The 15,156-nt window shown below is 36.1% G+C and overlaps 1 protein-coding gene across 1 annotated transcript in view; it reads left to right on the forward strand.

Annotated features, from left to right (window-relative positions):
* The window catches only part of LOC107738167 (rho guanine nucleotide exchange factor 18-like), an 18,602-nt gene extending 4,854 nt beyond the window's left edge, over positions 1 to 13,748 (forward strand). The window contains exons 2-20 of the mRNA XM_016549883.1: positions 2,949 to 3,075; positions 3,622 to 3,720; positions 3,834 to 3,974; positions 4,065 to 4,315; positions 5,147 to 5,272; positions 5,412 to 5,529; positions 5,798 to 6,052; positions 7,652 to 7,728; positions 7,821 to 7,999; positions 9,001 to 9,062; positions 9,182 to 9,364; positions 11,035 to 11,175; positions 11,258 to 11,340; positions 11,432 to 11,494; positions 11,896 to 11,943; positions 12,088 to 12,597; positions 12,679 to 12,937; positions 13,067 to 13,168; positions 13,507 to 13,748. Of these exons, the coding sequence (XP_016405369.1) occupies positions 3,630 to 3,720; positions 3,834 to 3,974; positions 4,065 to 4,315; positions 5,147 to 5,272; positions 5,412 to 5,529; positions 5,798 to 6,052; positions 7,652 to 7,728; positions 7,821 to 7,999; positions 9,001 to 9,062; positions 9,182 to 9,364; positions 11,035 to 11,175; positions 11,258 to 11,340; positions 11,432 to 11,494; positions 11,896 to 11,943; positions 12,088 to 12,597; positions 12,679 to 12,937; positions 13,067 to 13,168; positions 13,507 to 13,664 (2,847 nt within the window). The 5' untranslated portion in view covers positions 2,949 to 3,075; positions 3,622 to 3,629 and the 3' untranslated portion in view covers positions 13,665 to 13,748. The remainder of the gene's footprint in view (positions 1 to 2,948; positions 3,076 to 3,621; positions 3,721 to 3,833; positions 3,975 to 4,064; positions 4,316 to 5,146; positions 5,273 to 5,411; positions 5,530 to 5,797; positions 6,053 to 7,651; positions 7,729 to 7,820; positions 8,000 to 9,000; positions 9,063 to 9,181; positions 9,365 to 11,034; positions 11,176 to 11,257; positions 11,341 to 11,431; positions 11,495 to 11,895; positions 11,944 to 12,087; positions 12,598 to 12,678; positions 12,938 to 13,066; positions 13,169 to 13,506) is intronic.
* The last annotated feature ends 1,408 nt before the right edge of the window (positions 13,749 to 15,156 follow it).

The raw sequence follows: 15,156 nt of genomic DNA on the forward strand, positions 1-15,156 counted from the left end.
TCTATCATGGCCTCCTAATAATCCCCAACCACTTGATTGGCTCTATGACTCTCTCTCCTCTCCACCTGTAGCTGGTGTGTGGTGAGCGCTCTGGCACGGTTGTACTGTGGCTGCCGTCGCATCATCCAGTTGGATGCTGCACACTGGTGGTGGTTGAGTAGAGACCCCCCCCCCACATGATTGCAAAGCGCTTTGGGTGTACAACAATACACAATAAAGCGCTATATTAATGCATCATTCACTCAACTCACGATTCAATTCGATTCATGATTTTGATTTCATCACGATGCAATTCATCAAGGTGCAGCTGGATTTGAGTATGAAATGTGCATCCTAGTCAGTATCCTCCTCTTTATAATGGAGCACAAGTCATGTGTTTATGGGCAGGTTCGCTCTTCTGTTTTGCCTCTTTCATTTAGCCTTCATGCACTTTACACATGCTAGCCTTTATGAATGAGTGTACTGTATGAATAGCAGTGCACACATTGTTTGAGTGCTATGAAGCCTTGTTAGTGTGTTCACAAGATGTATCATAACTTTCTTGAAGATAGAGGAGAGTGCTTTCAACTGTAGTCATTTTAAATATATTAATTATGAGTTGTTGTTAAAACATTTTCTCCTATGACAGTTTAATATGACAATTACAATTATAGGGTAGTTCACATAAAATTGTAAATTCTCTCATCATTTACTCTCCCTCATGTTGTTTCAAACCTGTATGACTTTCCTTCTTGTGTGGGACACAAAAGAAGATATTTGAAGAATGTCTCAGTCTCTCTTTTTTTTCATTCAGTTAAAGTCAGTGGTAATGTGTTGTTTGGATCTGAAATTCCTTACTGTGTCTGTGTCATTGCCTTGATGTGTCGGACAGTATTGAGTCATCTTTAGTGTTTTGTTAGGACACACCCTTTGGTGTATAAATATAATCTCATAGTGTGTTGTACATTTGTCAACGTGTTTCTCTGGGTTTTCTGTGAATTGTCTTGTCTTTATACATGTTTTTGCTTTGCTATTTTCAGAATGAAGCCTTTGGGTAGTTGACACGAGTCACATTACAGTGTCCTGCAGTGTCATCCAATACTTCATCTAAAACTACTTCAAACAGCATTTTTCTAATTCTTTTATAATTATACTTGCCACTTTATGACCTTGTATTAATTAAGAAACTACATAGAATTTTTGAAAATTCGAAAGTCTATTTCTAAGGTGGACTGCAAAAATGCTTAAAGGTGATTAAAATGCTGAAAAACCTGGTGATCTGTCAAAGCATCTAATACAGTGTTTACGTGTAGGTGTAGTTTTTTTCCCCTAAAAAAAAGAAACATTGTAACCATATACTGTAAATGCATTGCCGTTCAAAGGTTTGGGGTCAGTACGATTTTTTTAAATGTTTTTGAAAAGTCTCTTATGCTCGCCAAGCCATGTATCTGATGCAATAAACACAGAATACAAAAATACAAAAAACACAACTAGAGTGAAATATTATACAATTTCTTATTACGAATTTCTTATCAATGTTGAAAACAGTTGTGCTGTGTAATATTTATGTAAAAACAGTGATACATTTTTCAGAACTGTTTGATAAAAGGAAAGTTAAAAAGGACAGCATTTATTTGAAATTGTTTAAAAGTGACAGACTTTTACATTGTTGCCAAGAAATATCAATTTTAATGTGTCCTTAGTAAATAAAAGTATTAATTACTGGCTGGCACCAAACTTTTGTAGTGTAATACAATTATATAATAATCTACCTGTGTAAATTTGGCTGGTGGGTTTGTTTACTTTAGTTTTATGCCTTACATACTGGAAACTGTAAGAAACATTTCATATCTCAGATAAGGCAACTTTTACTATTTAGGCCTATCTATGCAAATCTGCATTTTTATTAGAAGTTTACTTCCCTCTAAATTTGTCAATAGGGGAAAAGAAAACCACAATCCAAAAATAAATATCCATGCAAAAGGGGAAAAAAATCAAGCCTATTTTCTGCAAAGTCATGTGCCTTCTGCTCTTTAACCTTGTCTGACAAGAGCTTAGTAATCTGACAAACCAAAACCAGTTTGCTGTTTCAGAGAAGCAGTTTATTATTTTTTTAAATATCATGATTTCCAAGTATGGAACCAGACTAGTACAGTAGCCCCACCACCCGTTTATTTCTCTTGCCTGTGTCTACTAGCACACTATTGATGCATTGCATTTGTATTTGACTTTTATATGAAAACGGCTAATGTTGCATTGAATCAACGTATACATTTTATTACATTAAATCAGTTTGTCATATAATGTTCATGCATTCGCTTGATCAGTTTTCCACTTCAGCGTGTGTGTGTGCTGGAGACAAACCAAAGCAGATCATATCATATATGTTCACCAGAAGTGTATTCATGTAAAACATGCTTCGGTCACCTTCACCTGCACAGCCATAGTCACATAAGACCTTTAAGGCCATCATAGATTTAAAAGAAAAATGTGAGGAACAGCGCTTGATCTTATTTAGGTCAAAGGTTGTAAATATGGATCTATTTAAATGACTTTTAGCTCTAATGTCTTGTTTAATGAATAATGGTCTTGGAGTGTTTTTTCATTTTTTTTTTTCATCAGTTTTAATGACAATTGCGTCCTCACTCACTCCTGCTTAAACTGTCACATGTTGCCGATTACAACAGAAAATACTTTCTTCTTGTCCATCAGTTTGGAAAAAATTGTAAGACATTAACTATTTTATCTATTTCTCATAATATTAAATTTTTTAAGAAATATTGCAACTTTCTTAAATCCTGGAAGTAAATCCTGGAAACCCTGTAACTTCTGCATTGTATCTGTGTAAGAATACCAGGAAGGAACTTACGTTATTGCGTCTAAATATGTATTTGATCCAGAATGTTTTTAAGTAGCAGATCCAAAGGCCCTAAGCTAATTTTCTGCTCTTTTTTTTTTTTTTTCCTCAGACAGAGATTATTCATCCTGCGTTTGGCTGTATCTGCTCCATGACATACCAGGCATGACCCTCTTACAGCACAGATAAACCTGTGTCCTCCAGATTTTAACCATCTCCAGTTATCACTCCAGCCACAGGTCAGTGCTCTGGCATTCTGGGCAGAAACTGTAGTAATGGTACAGCTGCTTTAAAATGATTTTTTCATGAAGCAGCAACTTTGACTCAACTGATGTTCAAAAGTTTAGGGTCATTAAGTTTTTTGTTTGTTTGTTTTGTGGAAATAAAATATTTTTTATTCAGCAAGGACACATTCAATTGATCAAAAGTTACAGTTATTACATTATGTTATGTAAAGACATTTACATAACATAATGTTACAAAAGATTTTGTTTCAAATAAGTGCTGTTCTTTTGAACTTTAAATTCATCAAATAATCGTGAAAAAATGCATCACTGGACCCACAAAAAAATAAAGCAGCACAACTGTTCTCAAAAAAAAAAAAAAAGATTTTGGCCACCAAATCAGTATATTAGAATTATTTAATGACATATTAGATTTTATTCTTATGATTCTGTTTGGTGGCACAGAAATGAGATGCTTCACCTTTAAGAATTTGTTTATTTAGAAAAAACTGTTTTTCTTGCTCATTTTAATAGTCTTCTGGCTGTCTTTTTGTTTTTCAGAATAAAAGATGGAAGAAATCGATTCTGTGAGATTCAAGCCCTTGCTAGAAGATTCAAATGTCCCGTCGACATACTCTGCTGACACCATCAATATTGATGGTTGGATATTTGACCTGTTTAGTTACTGTAGCTATGTGATTTATATGTGTCATGATAACAGGTCTTGTTTGTTGATGTTAAGGAAAGTGTATATTTACTCCTCTTCTACACAGATGGGTGTTATAATGCACTACGTGAAGATCTGGAAGCAGATGCTCGGGAATTTGAGGCTCCCACCTGGAGTTTAGCTGTTGACCAGCAATATTTAAAAGAGTATTCCAAAGAGGACATTAAAAGACAAGACGTAATACATGGTATGGGCTTTCATTACAGTTTTTTTCTCTCATTTTCTTAGAAAAGTTTATCGCTTGAGTAATATGTGATTGTTTTCATAATTATGACAGAGCTGATTCAGACAGAAATAAACCATGTGCGGACGCTAAAGCTGGTTTTGGGTGTATATGTGCGGGAACTGCGTGAGACCCTGCAAATGGACGAGATGCAGCTGGAAAGACTGTTTCCACAGGTGGATAACTTGCTGCAGCTGCATCAGCTTTTCCTCAACCGCCTTAAACAGCAAAGAATCGAATCTTTGGAGCCAGGCAGTACCCAGAATTACTGCATCCACAGTATTGGAGATATTCTTATCGCACAGGTATTTTTTTTATATATATGCTGTAGGATGTGCATAGATTCCCAGTATGCCAGAATGCATCTAAAGACTTGAGGCTCAATTGTTAGTTATACGACAAAGACCAAGTACCAACCTGGATTAGACTTTTGTTTCTCTAGCTGCATTCTTTGGATCACCAAACTGTCAGTTATAGCCATTGTCCTTCATATGATCTTTGGGTCCACATTCCCCAGAGCTGAGCTAAGCAGCAGGTGCTTCCTGAAATGAATGGAATTATTGTTTTAACATTAAATTAGGTTGCCATACAATGGCCCCAAAAAGTATTTGGATACTCAAGCTGTACTTAATCTATTAATGCCATTGCGTTATATAACAAAGTATCAAAGTATTCAAGCATTTTACTAAAAGGTTTTTTATTAGGGTTAAACTTGAGAAAAAAATTTTTTTTAGTGGAACATAGTTGTGTTCATAGTTAATGTGTTGAACCACATTGCTAGGACACCTGTGTGACTGAAGTAATGGCAACTGAAAATTCATCAGTAAAATATTTTAAAATAGAAAGCAGTTATACGAACGTTTCGCAATATTATTGATTTTCGATAAAATAAATATAGCATATGTTGAGCATAAGAGAATTCTTTGGAAAAAAGTTTTTAAAAATTTGACACCAAACATTTTCAAACTGTAATGTATGATTAAATTAAGCAGTGTTCATAACTGTCTTAACTGATTTTAAACGTTTACATTTGTAAATAACCTTAACATTTCTTGATTAACTTTTGGCATTATAAATATCTTTTGCTTTTAGCACTGGTACTGCTGTCTGATCTGCATGTATGATTGTGTGTGAAGTTTTCAGGTCAAATAAGAGACAGAATGCAATACTGCTATGGAGTGTTCTGCAGTCACCACACCGATGCAGTCAACTTCTACAAAGACTTAATGCAAAACAGCAAGAAATTCCAGAGTTTTATACGAGTAAGACCTGAACTTTTGTTGTCAAGTTTTAAAATAACTTTTTTTAAAAGTTTTATAATATTATTTTATTTAAAAAAAAAAAAGTTTTATTCAATAAATCCTTTCACTTTCTGATAACAACACCATTTTCTGTTCTCAGAAAATATGTCAGCTGTCTATCATGCGGAGATTAGGAATACCAGAGATAATTCTTCTTATAATACAGCGCATCACAAAGTATCCAGTTTTATTTGAACGTGTAATTAAATACACTGAAGGTACGTTTAAAAAAAAAAAGAATTAGTTTTGTTTTTCTTTCAAGAAAACCGTATGATCTGTTTTGAGTTTGTATAGTTTGTGTTTTTTTATGTAAATGTAACTTCAAATAGAGAATTTTGTTCTTTAGAACAAAAATATTGTGAAATGTTATTATTAAATATTGTGAAATATTATGTATATTATTATCAATGCTGAAAATAGTGTTTAAAAAAAGCATATCCATAAGACACCTTCACTGAGGTTGCATGATTTGCTTCCTTTTGACAGTTGACTCAGAAGAGCATAGGAACCTGGTACAAGGTCTGGAACTGCTGAAAGACACCATCTCACAAGTAAATACCCATGTTGATGAGTTTGAGAAAGCGGCACGGCTGAGGGACTTGAGCAGTAAGCTGGAGCCCAAGTCCCAGGTCAAGACGACCCACGGGAGAGTGTTCCGCAGAGAGGACATGCTGCAGGGCGAGAGGAGGCTGCTTCATGAGGGCGTTCTCAACTGGAGGCTAACGTCTAACAAAAGCAAAGGTGATCATTGTACCAATAACAGATATATCATGGACTTAATTGAAAATAATTAAAACATTATATACGTTATATATGTTTAATTTGCATTTTCATCTTCTTGTTTCCCATCAACTTGGATTCTTGTGCTGTAGGCCATGTGCTTTGTTTTTTCTGTAATTATCTGGGGCCGGTTGCACCAGCTAGACGTAAAAAAGTTGGGTGTAAGCCCTACGCTGGGCTTTGCAACGTCCAGCTTTACGATAAATATTTACACCTGCTGCACCAACTAAAACTACGATCAGGCGCAACTACGCCCGGCGTAGACAATGCGCGTCCACGCTGATGCATTTTCCCTCAGTGATAGCGGAGACTACATTCACGCTGCAATGGCTGCAACTACTAATATAAAACTGAATTGCTCAAGACAACAAGGGAAGTCACCACTCCATGATTTCATTGAGTAAACATTTTCTAACAAGTCCGTGTTTTTATATCTGAAGTCTCCCTACACATTCCCACGACAGATTTCTTCAAACAAACATTAAAAATGAAGGCGGCAGGTTAAGTAAAATATAATGAATGTAATACAATGCTTCTCTCTATAGTTATTTTTTTCTAGCTGACTATCGAGTTTATGTAGGCAATGAATGTCTTTCCTGAGGTAAATGTGACTTTACGTGACATTGTGTGTTTTACTGACATCTTTCCGCGTTTTTATATCTGAAGTCTCCCTACACATTCCCACGACAGATTTCTTCAAACAAACATTAAAAATGAAGGCAGCAGGTTAAGTAAAATATAATGAATGTAATACAATGCTTCTCTCTAGAGTTATTTTTTTCTAGCTGACTATCGAGTTTATGTAGGCAATGAATGTCTTTCCTGAGGTAAATGTGACTTTACGTGACATTGTGTGTTTTACTGACATCTTTCTGTGGCTGAAAAACCACATTTATAGTTTGTATTTTGTGATAAAACTGACAGAATTTGGAAGCTGATTCTTTATTTCTGATTAAAAGTAACAAAGCACAAAACTTACTGCAATTATTGGATGGCAGGCATGCCTCAAATAATGAATGGAATTAAAGACGTGAAATATTTCCAAGCATTTAAACTGTCCTTCCAAGCAAGATATGGAATGGTACAGTTTCTTTTAATAATCCCAGATCATATGTAATATATTACTGCATAATTACATGCTGTACAGAAAAATATTTTTTTATTAGATCAGTTACTGTCAGTAGTGTGGTATAATCTACACAGAGCGTCGCGATTGATATTGCTTCTCCTGCCCGAAAAGACCATAAACATTACAGTTCATGCCTGCAGTAATAATTAACTAACAGACATGGATACTAAAAACGAATAATGTCCGAGCAAATCGTGACTTTACACCTACCTCTGACTAGGCGTAAGATTTGGTCTCAGACGTAGCACTACGCCGAGATGGTGCAACGGGTTTAAATTCATTCATTCATTCACACGACTTAAAGCGCATTTTACGTCCAGACTAGTCTTACAACCGGGTGTACGTCCAGCTGCTGCAACCGGCCCCTGTAATTTTACTTTGCTCATTTGATAGCTGGCTGACATTTCAGTATTTCTCTCATATGCCTTTAGATGTCCTTGTCTTGCTGTTGTCAGATGTTTTGCTGCTGTTACTGGAGAAAGATCAGCGACTTACCTTTGCCTCTCTGGTGAGCAGAATGTAATAATTTGGCATGTTGTTTATGTCTAGTTTACAGTTGTCATTCTCATTAAATGTCAGCTGCCTAACGTGCTCCTGTAGGATGGCAAACCTGCGGTGATCTCACTGCTGAAGCTTATCGTGCGTGAAGTGGCTCACGATGAGAAGGCCTTGTTTCTGATCTCAGCCTCCTCGGACAATCCAGGAATGTATGAGTTTCAAACCTCCTCCGGAGAGGAGCGCAAAACCTGGAGAGAACAAATCTGGACGGCTGTGGAACGGTGCGTTTCATAAACAGTTTTTTTTTTAAAATAAACTAAAGTTTAAAAAATTTGGTTAAGATGGTAATATTTGTTATATAAGGTTATATTAGGTAATAAGTCTCTGATTTGCACCACCTTTATTTGATAAAAAATACAGTAAAAACAGTAATATTCAGAAATATTATTAATATTTCTTATCAATGTTTGAAACAGTTGTCCTACTTAACATTTTTGTGGAAACCGTGATCAGTTTTTTTTCAGGTTTCTTTGATGAATACACAGTTCAAAAGCATTTCTTTAAAATAGAAATCTTGTATTTCTTACAAATCTTATTAGTGCTGTCAAACAATTAATCGCGATGAATCGCATCCAAAATAAAAGTTTTTGTTTACATGTATTTCTGTTCATATAATTTATATTATTTATACATATATTTAATATATAAACAACATATTTTTCTTAAATATATATACCTGCATTTGTGTATTTATATATACATAATAAATATACACAGTACACACACATATATTATGTAAACAAAAACTTTTATTTTGGATGCGATTAATCATGATTAATCGTTTGACAGCACTACTTATAATCTAACATTATAAATGTCTTTACTCTCACTTTTGATCAGTTTAATGCATCTTTGCTGAATAAAAGTATTTCTTTCAAACAAAAATTCTTACTGACCCTAAACTTTTGAACTGTAGTGTGTATTGCCCTGAAAAAAAGTAAATTATTAACAAATTGCACTTCTTATGTGTGATTGTGAGCTGATTACATCCTGTCAATCAAAAGGCTAAATATTTGCCAGACAACAGACTTGTGATTTACAGTGAAAGTCAGCCAATGTATGGCTTATTTAAAATAGTTCTTGCACATTAAACTGGATTTTTGTAAACATTTAACATTTTTTCCCCCTAAAGGTTTGTTAAAATTGTTTAGATTAGTGAAATCTGGGTAACATTTCATAATATTCCATTATTTCTAACAACAGTTTTCTGGTTTTGTTTTAGCTGTCCTGAAGAGGAGAAAGAGGAGCCAGAAGAACTGCCAGAGAGGATCTGGAACTTTCAAAGTAACATGCATATTTCTGTATCTGTGTCTATGATTTTAGTCTTCCTTTCTCTGCTATACAATGAGCTGTTGTCACATTTAACATTGTCCTTTCTTTTTTGAATGGTGTTTTCTGAGTAGAGGAGCTTTGTATGCGTGATGCCTTGATAGAGCAGCTCCTTACAGAGAAGCAGAGTTTATTCTCCAGCTTCACGGCCTATGGGACAGGTGCTACCGACATCTCACTGAGTGAGCGCCATCTGCTGCGTGGGAATGTAGCAGAGCCCCTGCAGGGAGAACTCCTCGCTGGAGCCGTAAAAGATGGTGAGACTTCCACTGCTCAGTAGAAAAGGGAAATTGTGTTTATATTAGGGCTGGGCGATTTGACCTAAAATCAAAACCTTGATTAATTGAACACTTTACCTCGATTACGATTATTTAACAATTTTTTTTTTTAATTATTATTATTTTTGCCCTCATAGTTCATTAAATGGTTGTAGTGTAAAAAAAAACTCCACTAATAAATGTGGGATTTTTTTTTCTAATGAAAGAGTGCATTTCTTATCTTTGTGATTTTAAAATAATTGAAGGAAACAAACTATTTATGGTTATTTGTTGAATATTTCGATCAACTGAAATCAAAGCTTGCTTGAAATGAAAACGTCTTATGAAAAAAAAGTCACATTTCAGTTTTATTGTAAAAAGCAAGTTTCCTAAAAAAAAAATAGAAAATAACTTTCGTTTTTTGCCCAAAAAATAAATTAATATTGCCATGTCAAAAGTAGAAAATAACCAGCATCTCTTGCAAACAAAATACATTTTAAATATTGTCATTGTCAAGTAGAAAATAACTTGTATCTCTTATAAATTAATAGGCTGTTATTTTAAAAAAATGCAATGTGAAAAGTAGAAAAGAATAACTTGCATCTCCTGTAAACAAATATTTTAAATAATGAATGTATGCAAATAGAACACCGCTGTCTGCTGATTAAGAGAAAGAGCATGGCACCATCTCATTGATCTTGTCCTGTCACCCTATATGTGTATTTACTCTAGGTTCTTACTGGCCGTTCACACAGAACACGTCTTTGTGTCAAAAACCGCAAGATGCAGCACTCAGGAATGGTTTTTAAAAAGCACAGCGCATAATGCCTACTCCCTTGTGTTATGTCAACCTGCTACTGTAAACAAACGCTCGCAATGCTTTCCCCGCCTCCGGGGTCTTCTGATTGATCCACTGTTTTGATCATCGATGAGCAGCGCTGCGTGTAAAAGTTTAAATTGTTTTAGCGCGCCACTCACGTGCCAGACGCTGCAAAACACGCGAGTGCAACAGTCATATACATCCGTCTAGCACCGATGCAGTAGTATATTTTTAAGGGGAAAGTATTAATAGGATTAAATAACCGACATGGGAAAATTACCTCAGTTAGAGGTTCTGAATTTCGGTTTCGATTTCTTTTCGATTAATCGTCCAGCCCTAGTTTATATTCCGTATTGATATTTTATAGTATAAAAGTACTGCTCTGTAGAATAGAGTATAGGCTTGGGTTACTTTTATTTCATCTTATTTTTATTTTTATATTATCAGTAATATTAGCAGTAATATTATTGCTATTACACGGTTACTGAAAATGTATGTATTGATAAATTGATCAAATTGTATTAATAAAATTGACTGAAAATGTTTGTATTGCTGTTACCTTTTTGAAGTTAATTTATTAAACGCCATCCTTCTGTTCTAGTAATAAAAATTTAGTGACTGGGACAATAAATGGCATGCAAACGTTCCTAGGTGTGACATCTCATCTCATCTTATGGAGCTCAAATAAAAACAGAATAGGAACTGATCTGATCCACTGTGTCTTTTTTTTAACACCTTATATAATATTTTTCTCTCACACATACATCTGCTTATCTGTATATTAGATTAATGTGGTGTATTTGAATACTAAAACTTGGTTGATTGTAATCTATTTTCAATCTTTCTTCAGTGGAGATTTTACAGAACACGCTGGTAACATGTGAGCAGGGCCAAACTCCTTCCTCTGGTGAGGGGATGGATCTGGTCCCACTATCCAAGAGACTGGGTGCTTTAACAGGCTTTGACAGTGATGCCTGCATGCAGCCAGGAAGTAAGAGAAGCTTTCAACTTTTTCGTGACACTAGTGTAATAGTAACATATTCATTCCCATTGACTAATGGACTTGTTTGCAGATGGTATTGGGAGTTTATTGGAAAGACAGAGAGACAGAAGTCAGTGGGCCAACTCGGACCCTGATGAAAACCTGGAGCTGTCGGTGAGCTGACACTAAAGTATCATACTTGTTATTTTTTGCAGTGGTACTAGACTGTAAACCAGAATGTATGTTCTTGCTTTTGACCCTTTAGGCAGATGAGGAGATAACTCCACAAAGCTGTAGTGCGTATCCTTCAGACTTTCCTAAAGCAGAGGTGAGATTTAATATTTGATTACTCTGTGTTAGTTTGGAATAAAGTCGCTTTCACCCAAAACGTCTGAGGAGTTTTGTTTTGTTTTGTTTTTTTGTTTTATTTTGTTGTCTTGTGTTGTGTTTTGTAGTTTTTTGTTTTGTTTTGACCAGGACAGGTTTTAGTGTGTGTGGGTTTTGTTTTTGTTTTCTTCATTTGTTGTGCAGATATATTTATAGGGGTTTTGTGAGGTTACAAGAACATTTATTTTTATGCTGTTCGGATCACATTTGCACCTTTTATTATGACAACCAGTATTCACAAACTAACAAAAGTGACTGCAGTGTGTAATAATCTATTGTGTACTTCACTTACTTCAAACACATTGAACTTTAATTGAACATAACCTGTTTTTATCTCCACAGCTTTATGACACTGTAACTAAATTGTCTCAGAAGCTTTACAGCCTTCAGGTAATCCAAACTGCATTTCATGTTGTGCTTCATTCTCATTGTTATCAAATGATTCATCAGTTTTAAATAAAATATTCATCTGTGTAGATTCAGATCAGCACAAATGAATCTTTGATTTCTTCATCTGTTCCCTTCCCTCCTCAGTCCGTCTTCCAGCAGATAGAGAGCCACATAGAGGTACAGCGCGCCACTATTGAGGAGCTGATGTCCCGACCCCGGGGAAATACTCTCCTGGAGAAGGAAAAGCAACGGAACTTGGAAAAGCAGCGTGAGGAGCTGGTCAACTTTCAGCGGCTCCAGAATCAGCACCGACAGGAGCAGGTGCAATGGGAGCAGGAAAGAGAGCGGCAGAGGGTGCAGGCGGAGGTCAGGGAGATGGAGCTGAGGGACAGAGAGCTGGAATGCAGCAAACAGGAGACAAATCTGGCAGAGGATAAACAGGAACTGGCCTGGTGTAAATCAGAATACCAGAAGGATCTGGAGCGCCTCAGAGACTCGATGCGCATGGTGGAGAAGGATAGAGAAAAGGTGGAGAAGGACAGAGAGAAGCTGGAGAAGGACAGAGAAAGGCTGGAACAGCTGGAGAAGAAGTATAAGAGGAATGAGAATGTTCTAAACACTGCAACCTTTCCCATGGAGAATGAACAGTTACAGGTATAATGAGAAACAAAATAGTATAAATCACAATGAAAGTACCGAATATGTGTATATGCATAAACTTGCCTTTCTTTCTAGCTACCTCCACCTTACCCCATATTGAATGTGGTTACTCCCGGCTTCGACGAGAGGCCTCCTCTGGTACCGCCACGCAGGGAGAGCATGGCCAACCTTCCTGTTAAACCCGTAGTGCCCGTCCACCTCGTTAGCACCACCAACCAATCCCACAAAGCCAGCTCCGTCCAACAGAAGATCCCCACCAAGCTGGCTGCCCAACCTAAAGGCAAGGAGAAGCACAGCAAGCCCAGGAACTCCCACCAGCGCACCAAGAGTGCAGGTATGAGCTGTTTTACTAACTCCATTACATTAGTCTGTGAGCTGATGTTGTTTTGTGGGCAGTGGTAAAGAGCTATCAGTAAGATTTAGGTGAATTTAATTTAACTTGAACGTTTTTTCACACTTTTAGCTGGCATAGAGGTGTCTCAGGTACTTCCCATCAAAGTTTCAGGGAAGGAAGGAGGCAGTTTAAGAGCCATGAGATCCAACAGTCCCCACCGGCTCCATCCAGGTAAAACTTCTTGATTCTGTGTCTCACCTTAAGTTTAGCTTCTTTCTCTCATGGGATTGGTCTGTTTCTGATTAAAAAGTTCCTTTTTCTTTGTTTAAAGGGATAGTACGCCTAGAAATTAAATTCAGTCATTTGCTCACCCTCATTTTAATTCAAACCTGTATGATTTTTTGGGATGGTAAATTATTTTTGGTGTGGTGAATTATCATTTATTCTGCCTTTTATTTTCTTTGTACACTCTGTATCTTCATATTACTTCAAAGCAGCGCTGTTTTAGTCATTTCACCATTAATACGTGTTTCTGTATTAGTAAATCTATTTCTGTGGTGTTTCTGTAGATATGTTTATCCATCCAGAGAAGTTATCCAGCTCCATACCCTCTCATTCAGGAAACGACATCAGGAAACACAACCACAATCATAACGCACTCAGTACCCAGCCAGGACACTGTAAAACCAAAGACAACGCAACTGCAGAAGACATATTTTACTTTTAATAACCCTGTGCAATATGCAAGAGTACAACATTGTTGCAGAGTGATTATCACTCTAACATGACCGGCACTGACATAAGTGCATTTTTCAAAAAAATTGAATCATGCAGATTTTAATCATAATTATGAAGTTTTTTTTGTTTTTACTATGATTTAAATTGAATTGGGAAATAAAAAAAGCATTTATTCACAGGGATAGTAAAAAAAAACGTTTCGGAGGATTCACTCCCAGAAGTACTTAGTTGAGATTTAGGCCTCTTTACTTTAAGTCTGTTTCCTAAAGGCTTTGTGATCTTAACATCCAACAGTCACAGTATATCAGTACAAAATCCAGTTCAGGTCCACATTACAGAATGGTCTTTGTCTTAACGATTTTAGTTTTTAGCTGTTTTTAGTTATTTATTGTGATTTTAATTCAGGGATGTTTGAGCCCCACAAGTGTTGCTCTGGAAAGTCTTAGTGTTCTTCCTGGACTCTTTATAGGAGTCATGTAATCAAGAGCTTCTCTCAAAAAAAGTGTTGACCTATTTAATGTATGGAATACGTTTAAAGTGTAAATTTCTTTTTGGAGTTTTTCTTCAGTTTCTGCACAGATTGTGGGATCTTTTACATTGTTTTGCTTCTGTTAACTGGAAAATCATGTTATATTTGAGCAAAAATTTTGTAGTGTTTTAGAAAAAAATAGCCTTGTTTTTCTTGAGTTGGGGATACATTCTCATCACTACTAAATGTCAAAGGTACTGCTTAACTTTTTTTAAGTTTTTGTCTAAATTCATGTGGCACAATTCTGTTGGATCATTATTTTTATTTCATACATTGTTTTAATCTGAGAAAATACAGACTGTCTTTAAGTAGAAATGTACATTGTAAATAGTGCAGAAGAAATACAGCTTTTTTGGTTCTCTCAAGGAGTACTGTTGCACTTTTAAGTGCTTGACATTTGCTCTGTTACATGAACAAACATAAAACCTGTATACTCAGTTTTACTTCACGTTGTTTGTCATTATTCACAAAAAACGGTGGCTAGTTTGCAGTGTTGGGGAGTAACTAGTTACATGTAACGGCGTTACGTAATTTAATTACAAAATAAATGTAACCGTAATCGGTTACAGTTACTAAGAAAAAATGTGTAATTAAATTAGTTACTTATGAAAATGTTAATGATTACAAAGTGGATTACATTTGAATATTTACACACATCCACATACAGATTTAATTGATTTTAAACTTGCCTTTCTTTCTAGCTACCTCCACCTTACCCCATATTGAATGTGGTTACTCCCGGCTTCGACGAGAGGCCTCCTCTGGTACCGCCACGCAGGGAGAGCATGGCCAACCTTCCTGTTAAACCCGTAGTGCCCGTCCACCTCGTTAGCACCACCAACCAATCCCACAAAGCCAGCTCCGTCCAACAGAAGATCCCCACCAAGCTGGCTGCCCAACCTAAAGGCAAGGAGAAGCACAGCAAGCCCAGGAACTCCCACCAGCGCACCAA

This window comes from Sinocyclocheilus rhinocerous, unplaced genomic scaffold, assembly GCF_001515625.1.
Source record: "Sinocyclocheilus rhinocerous isolate Xijiao unplaced genomic scaffold, SAMN03320098_v1.1 scaffold254, whole genome shotgun sequence".
In the NCBI taxonomy this organism is placed as follows: domain Eukaryota; kingdom Metazoa; phylum Chordata; class Actinopteri; order Cypriniformes; family Cyprinidae; genus Sinocyclocheilus; species Sinocyclocheilus rhinocerous.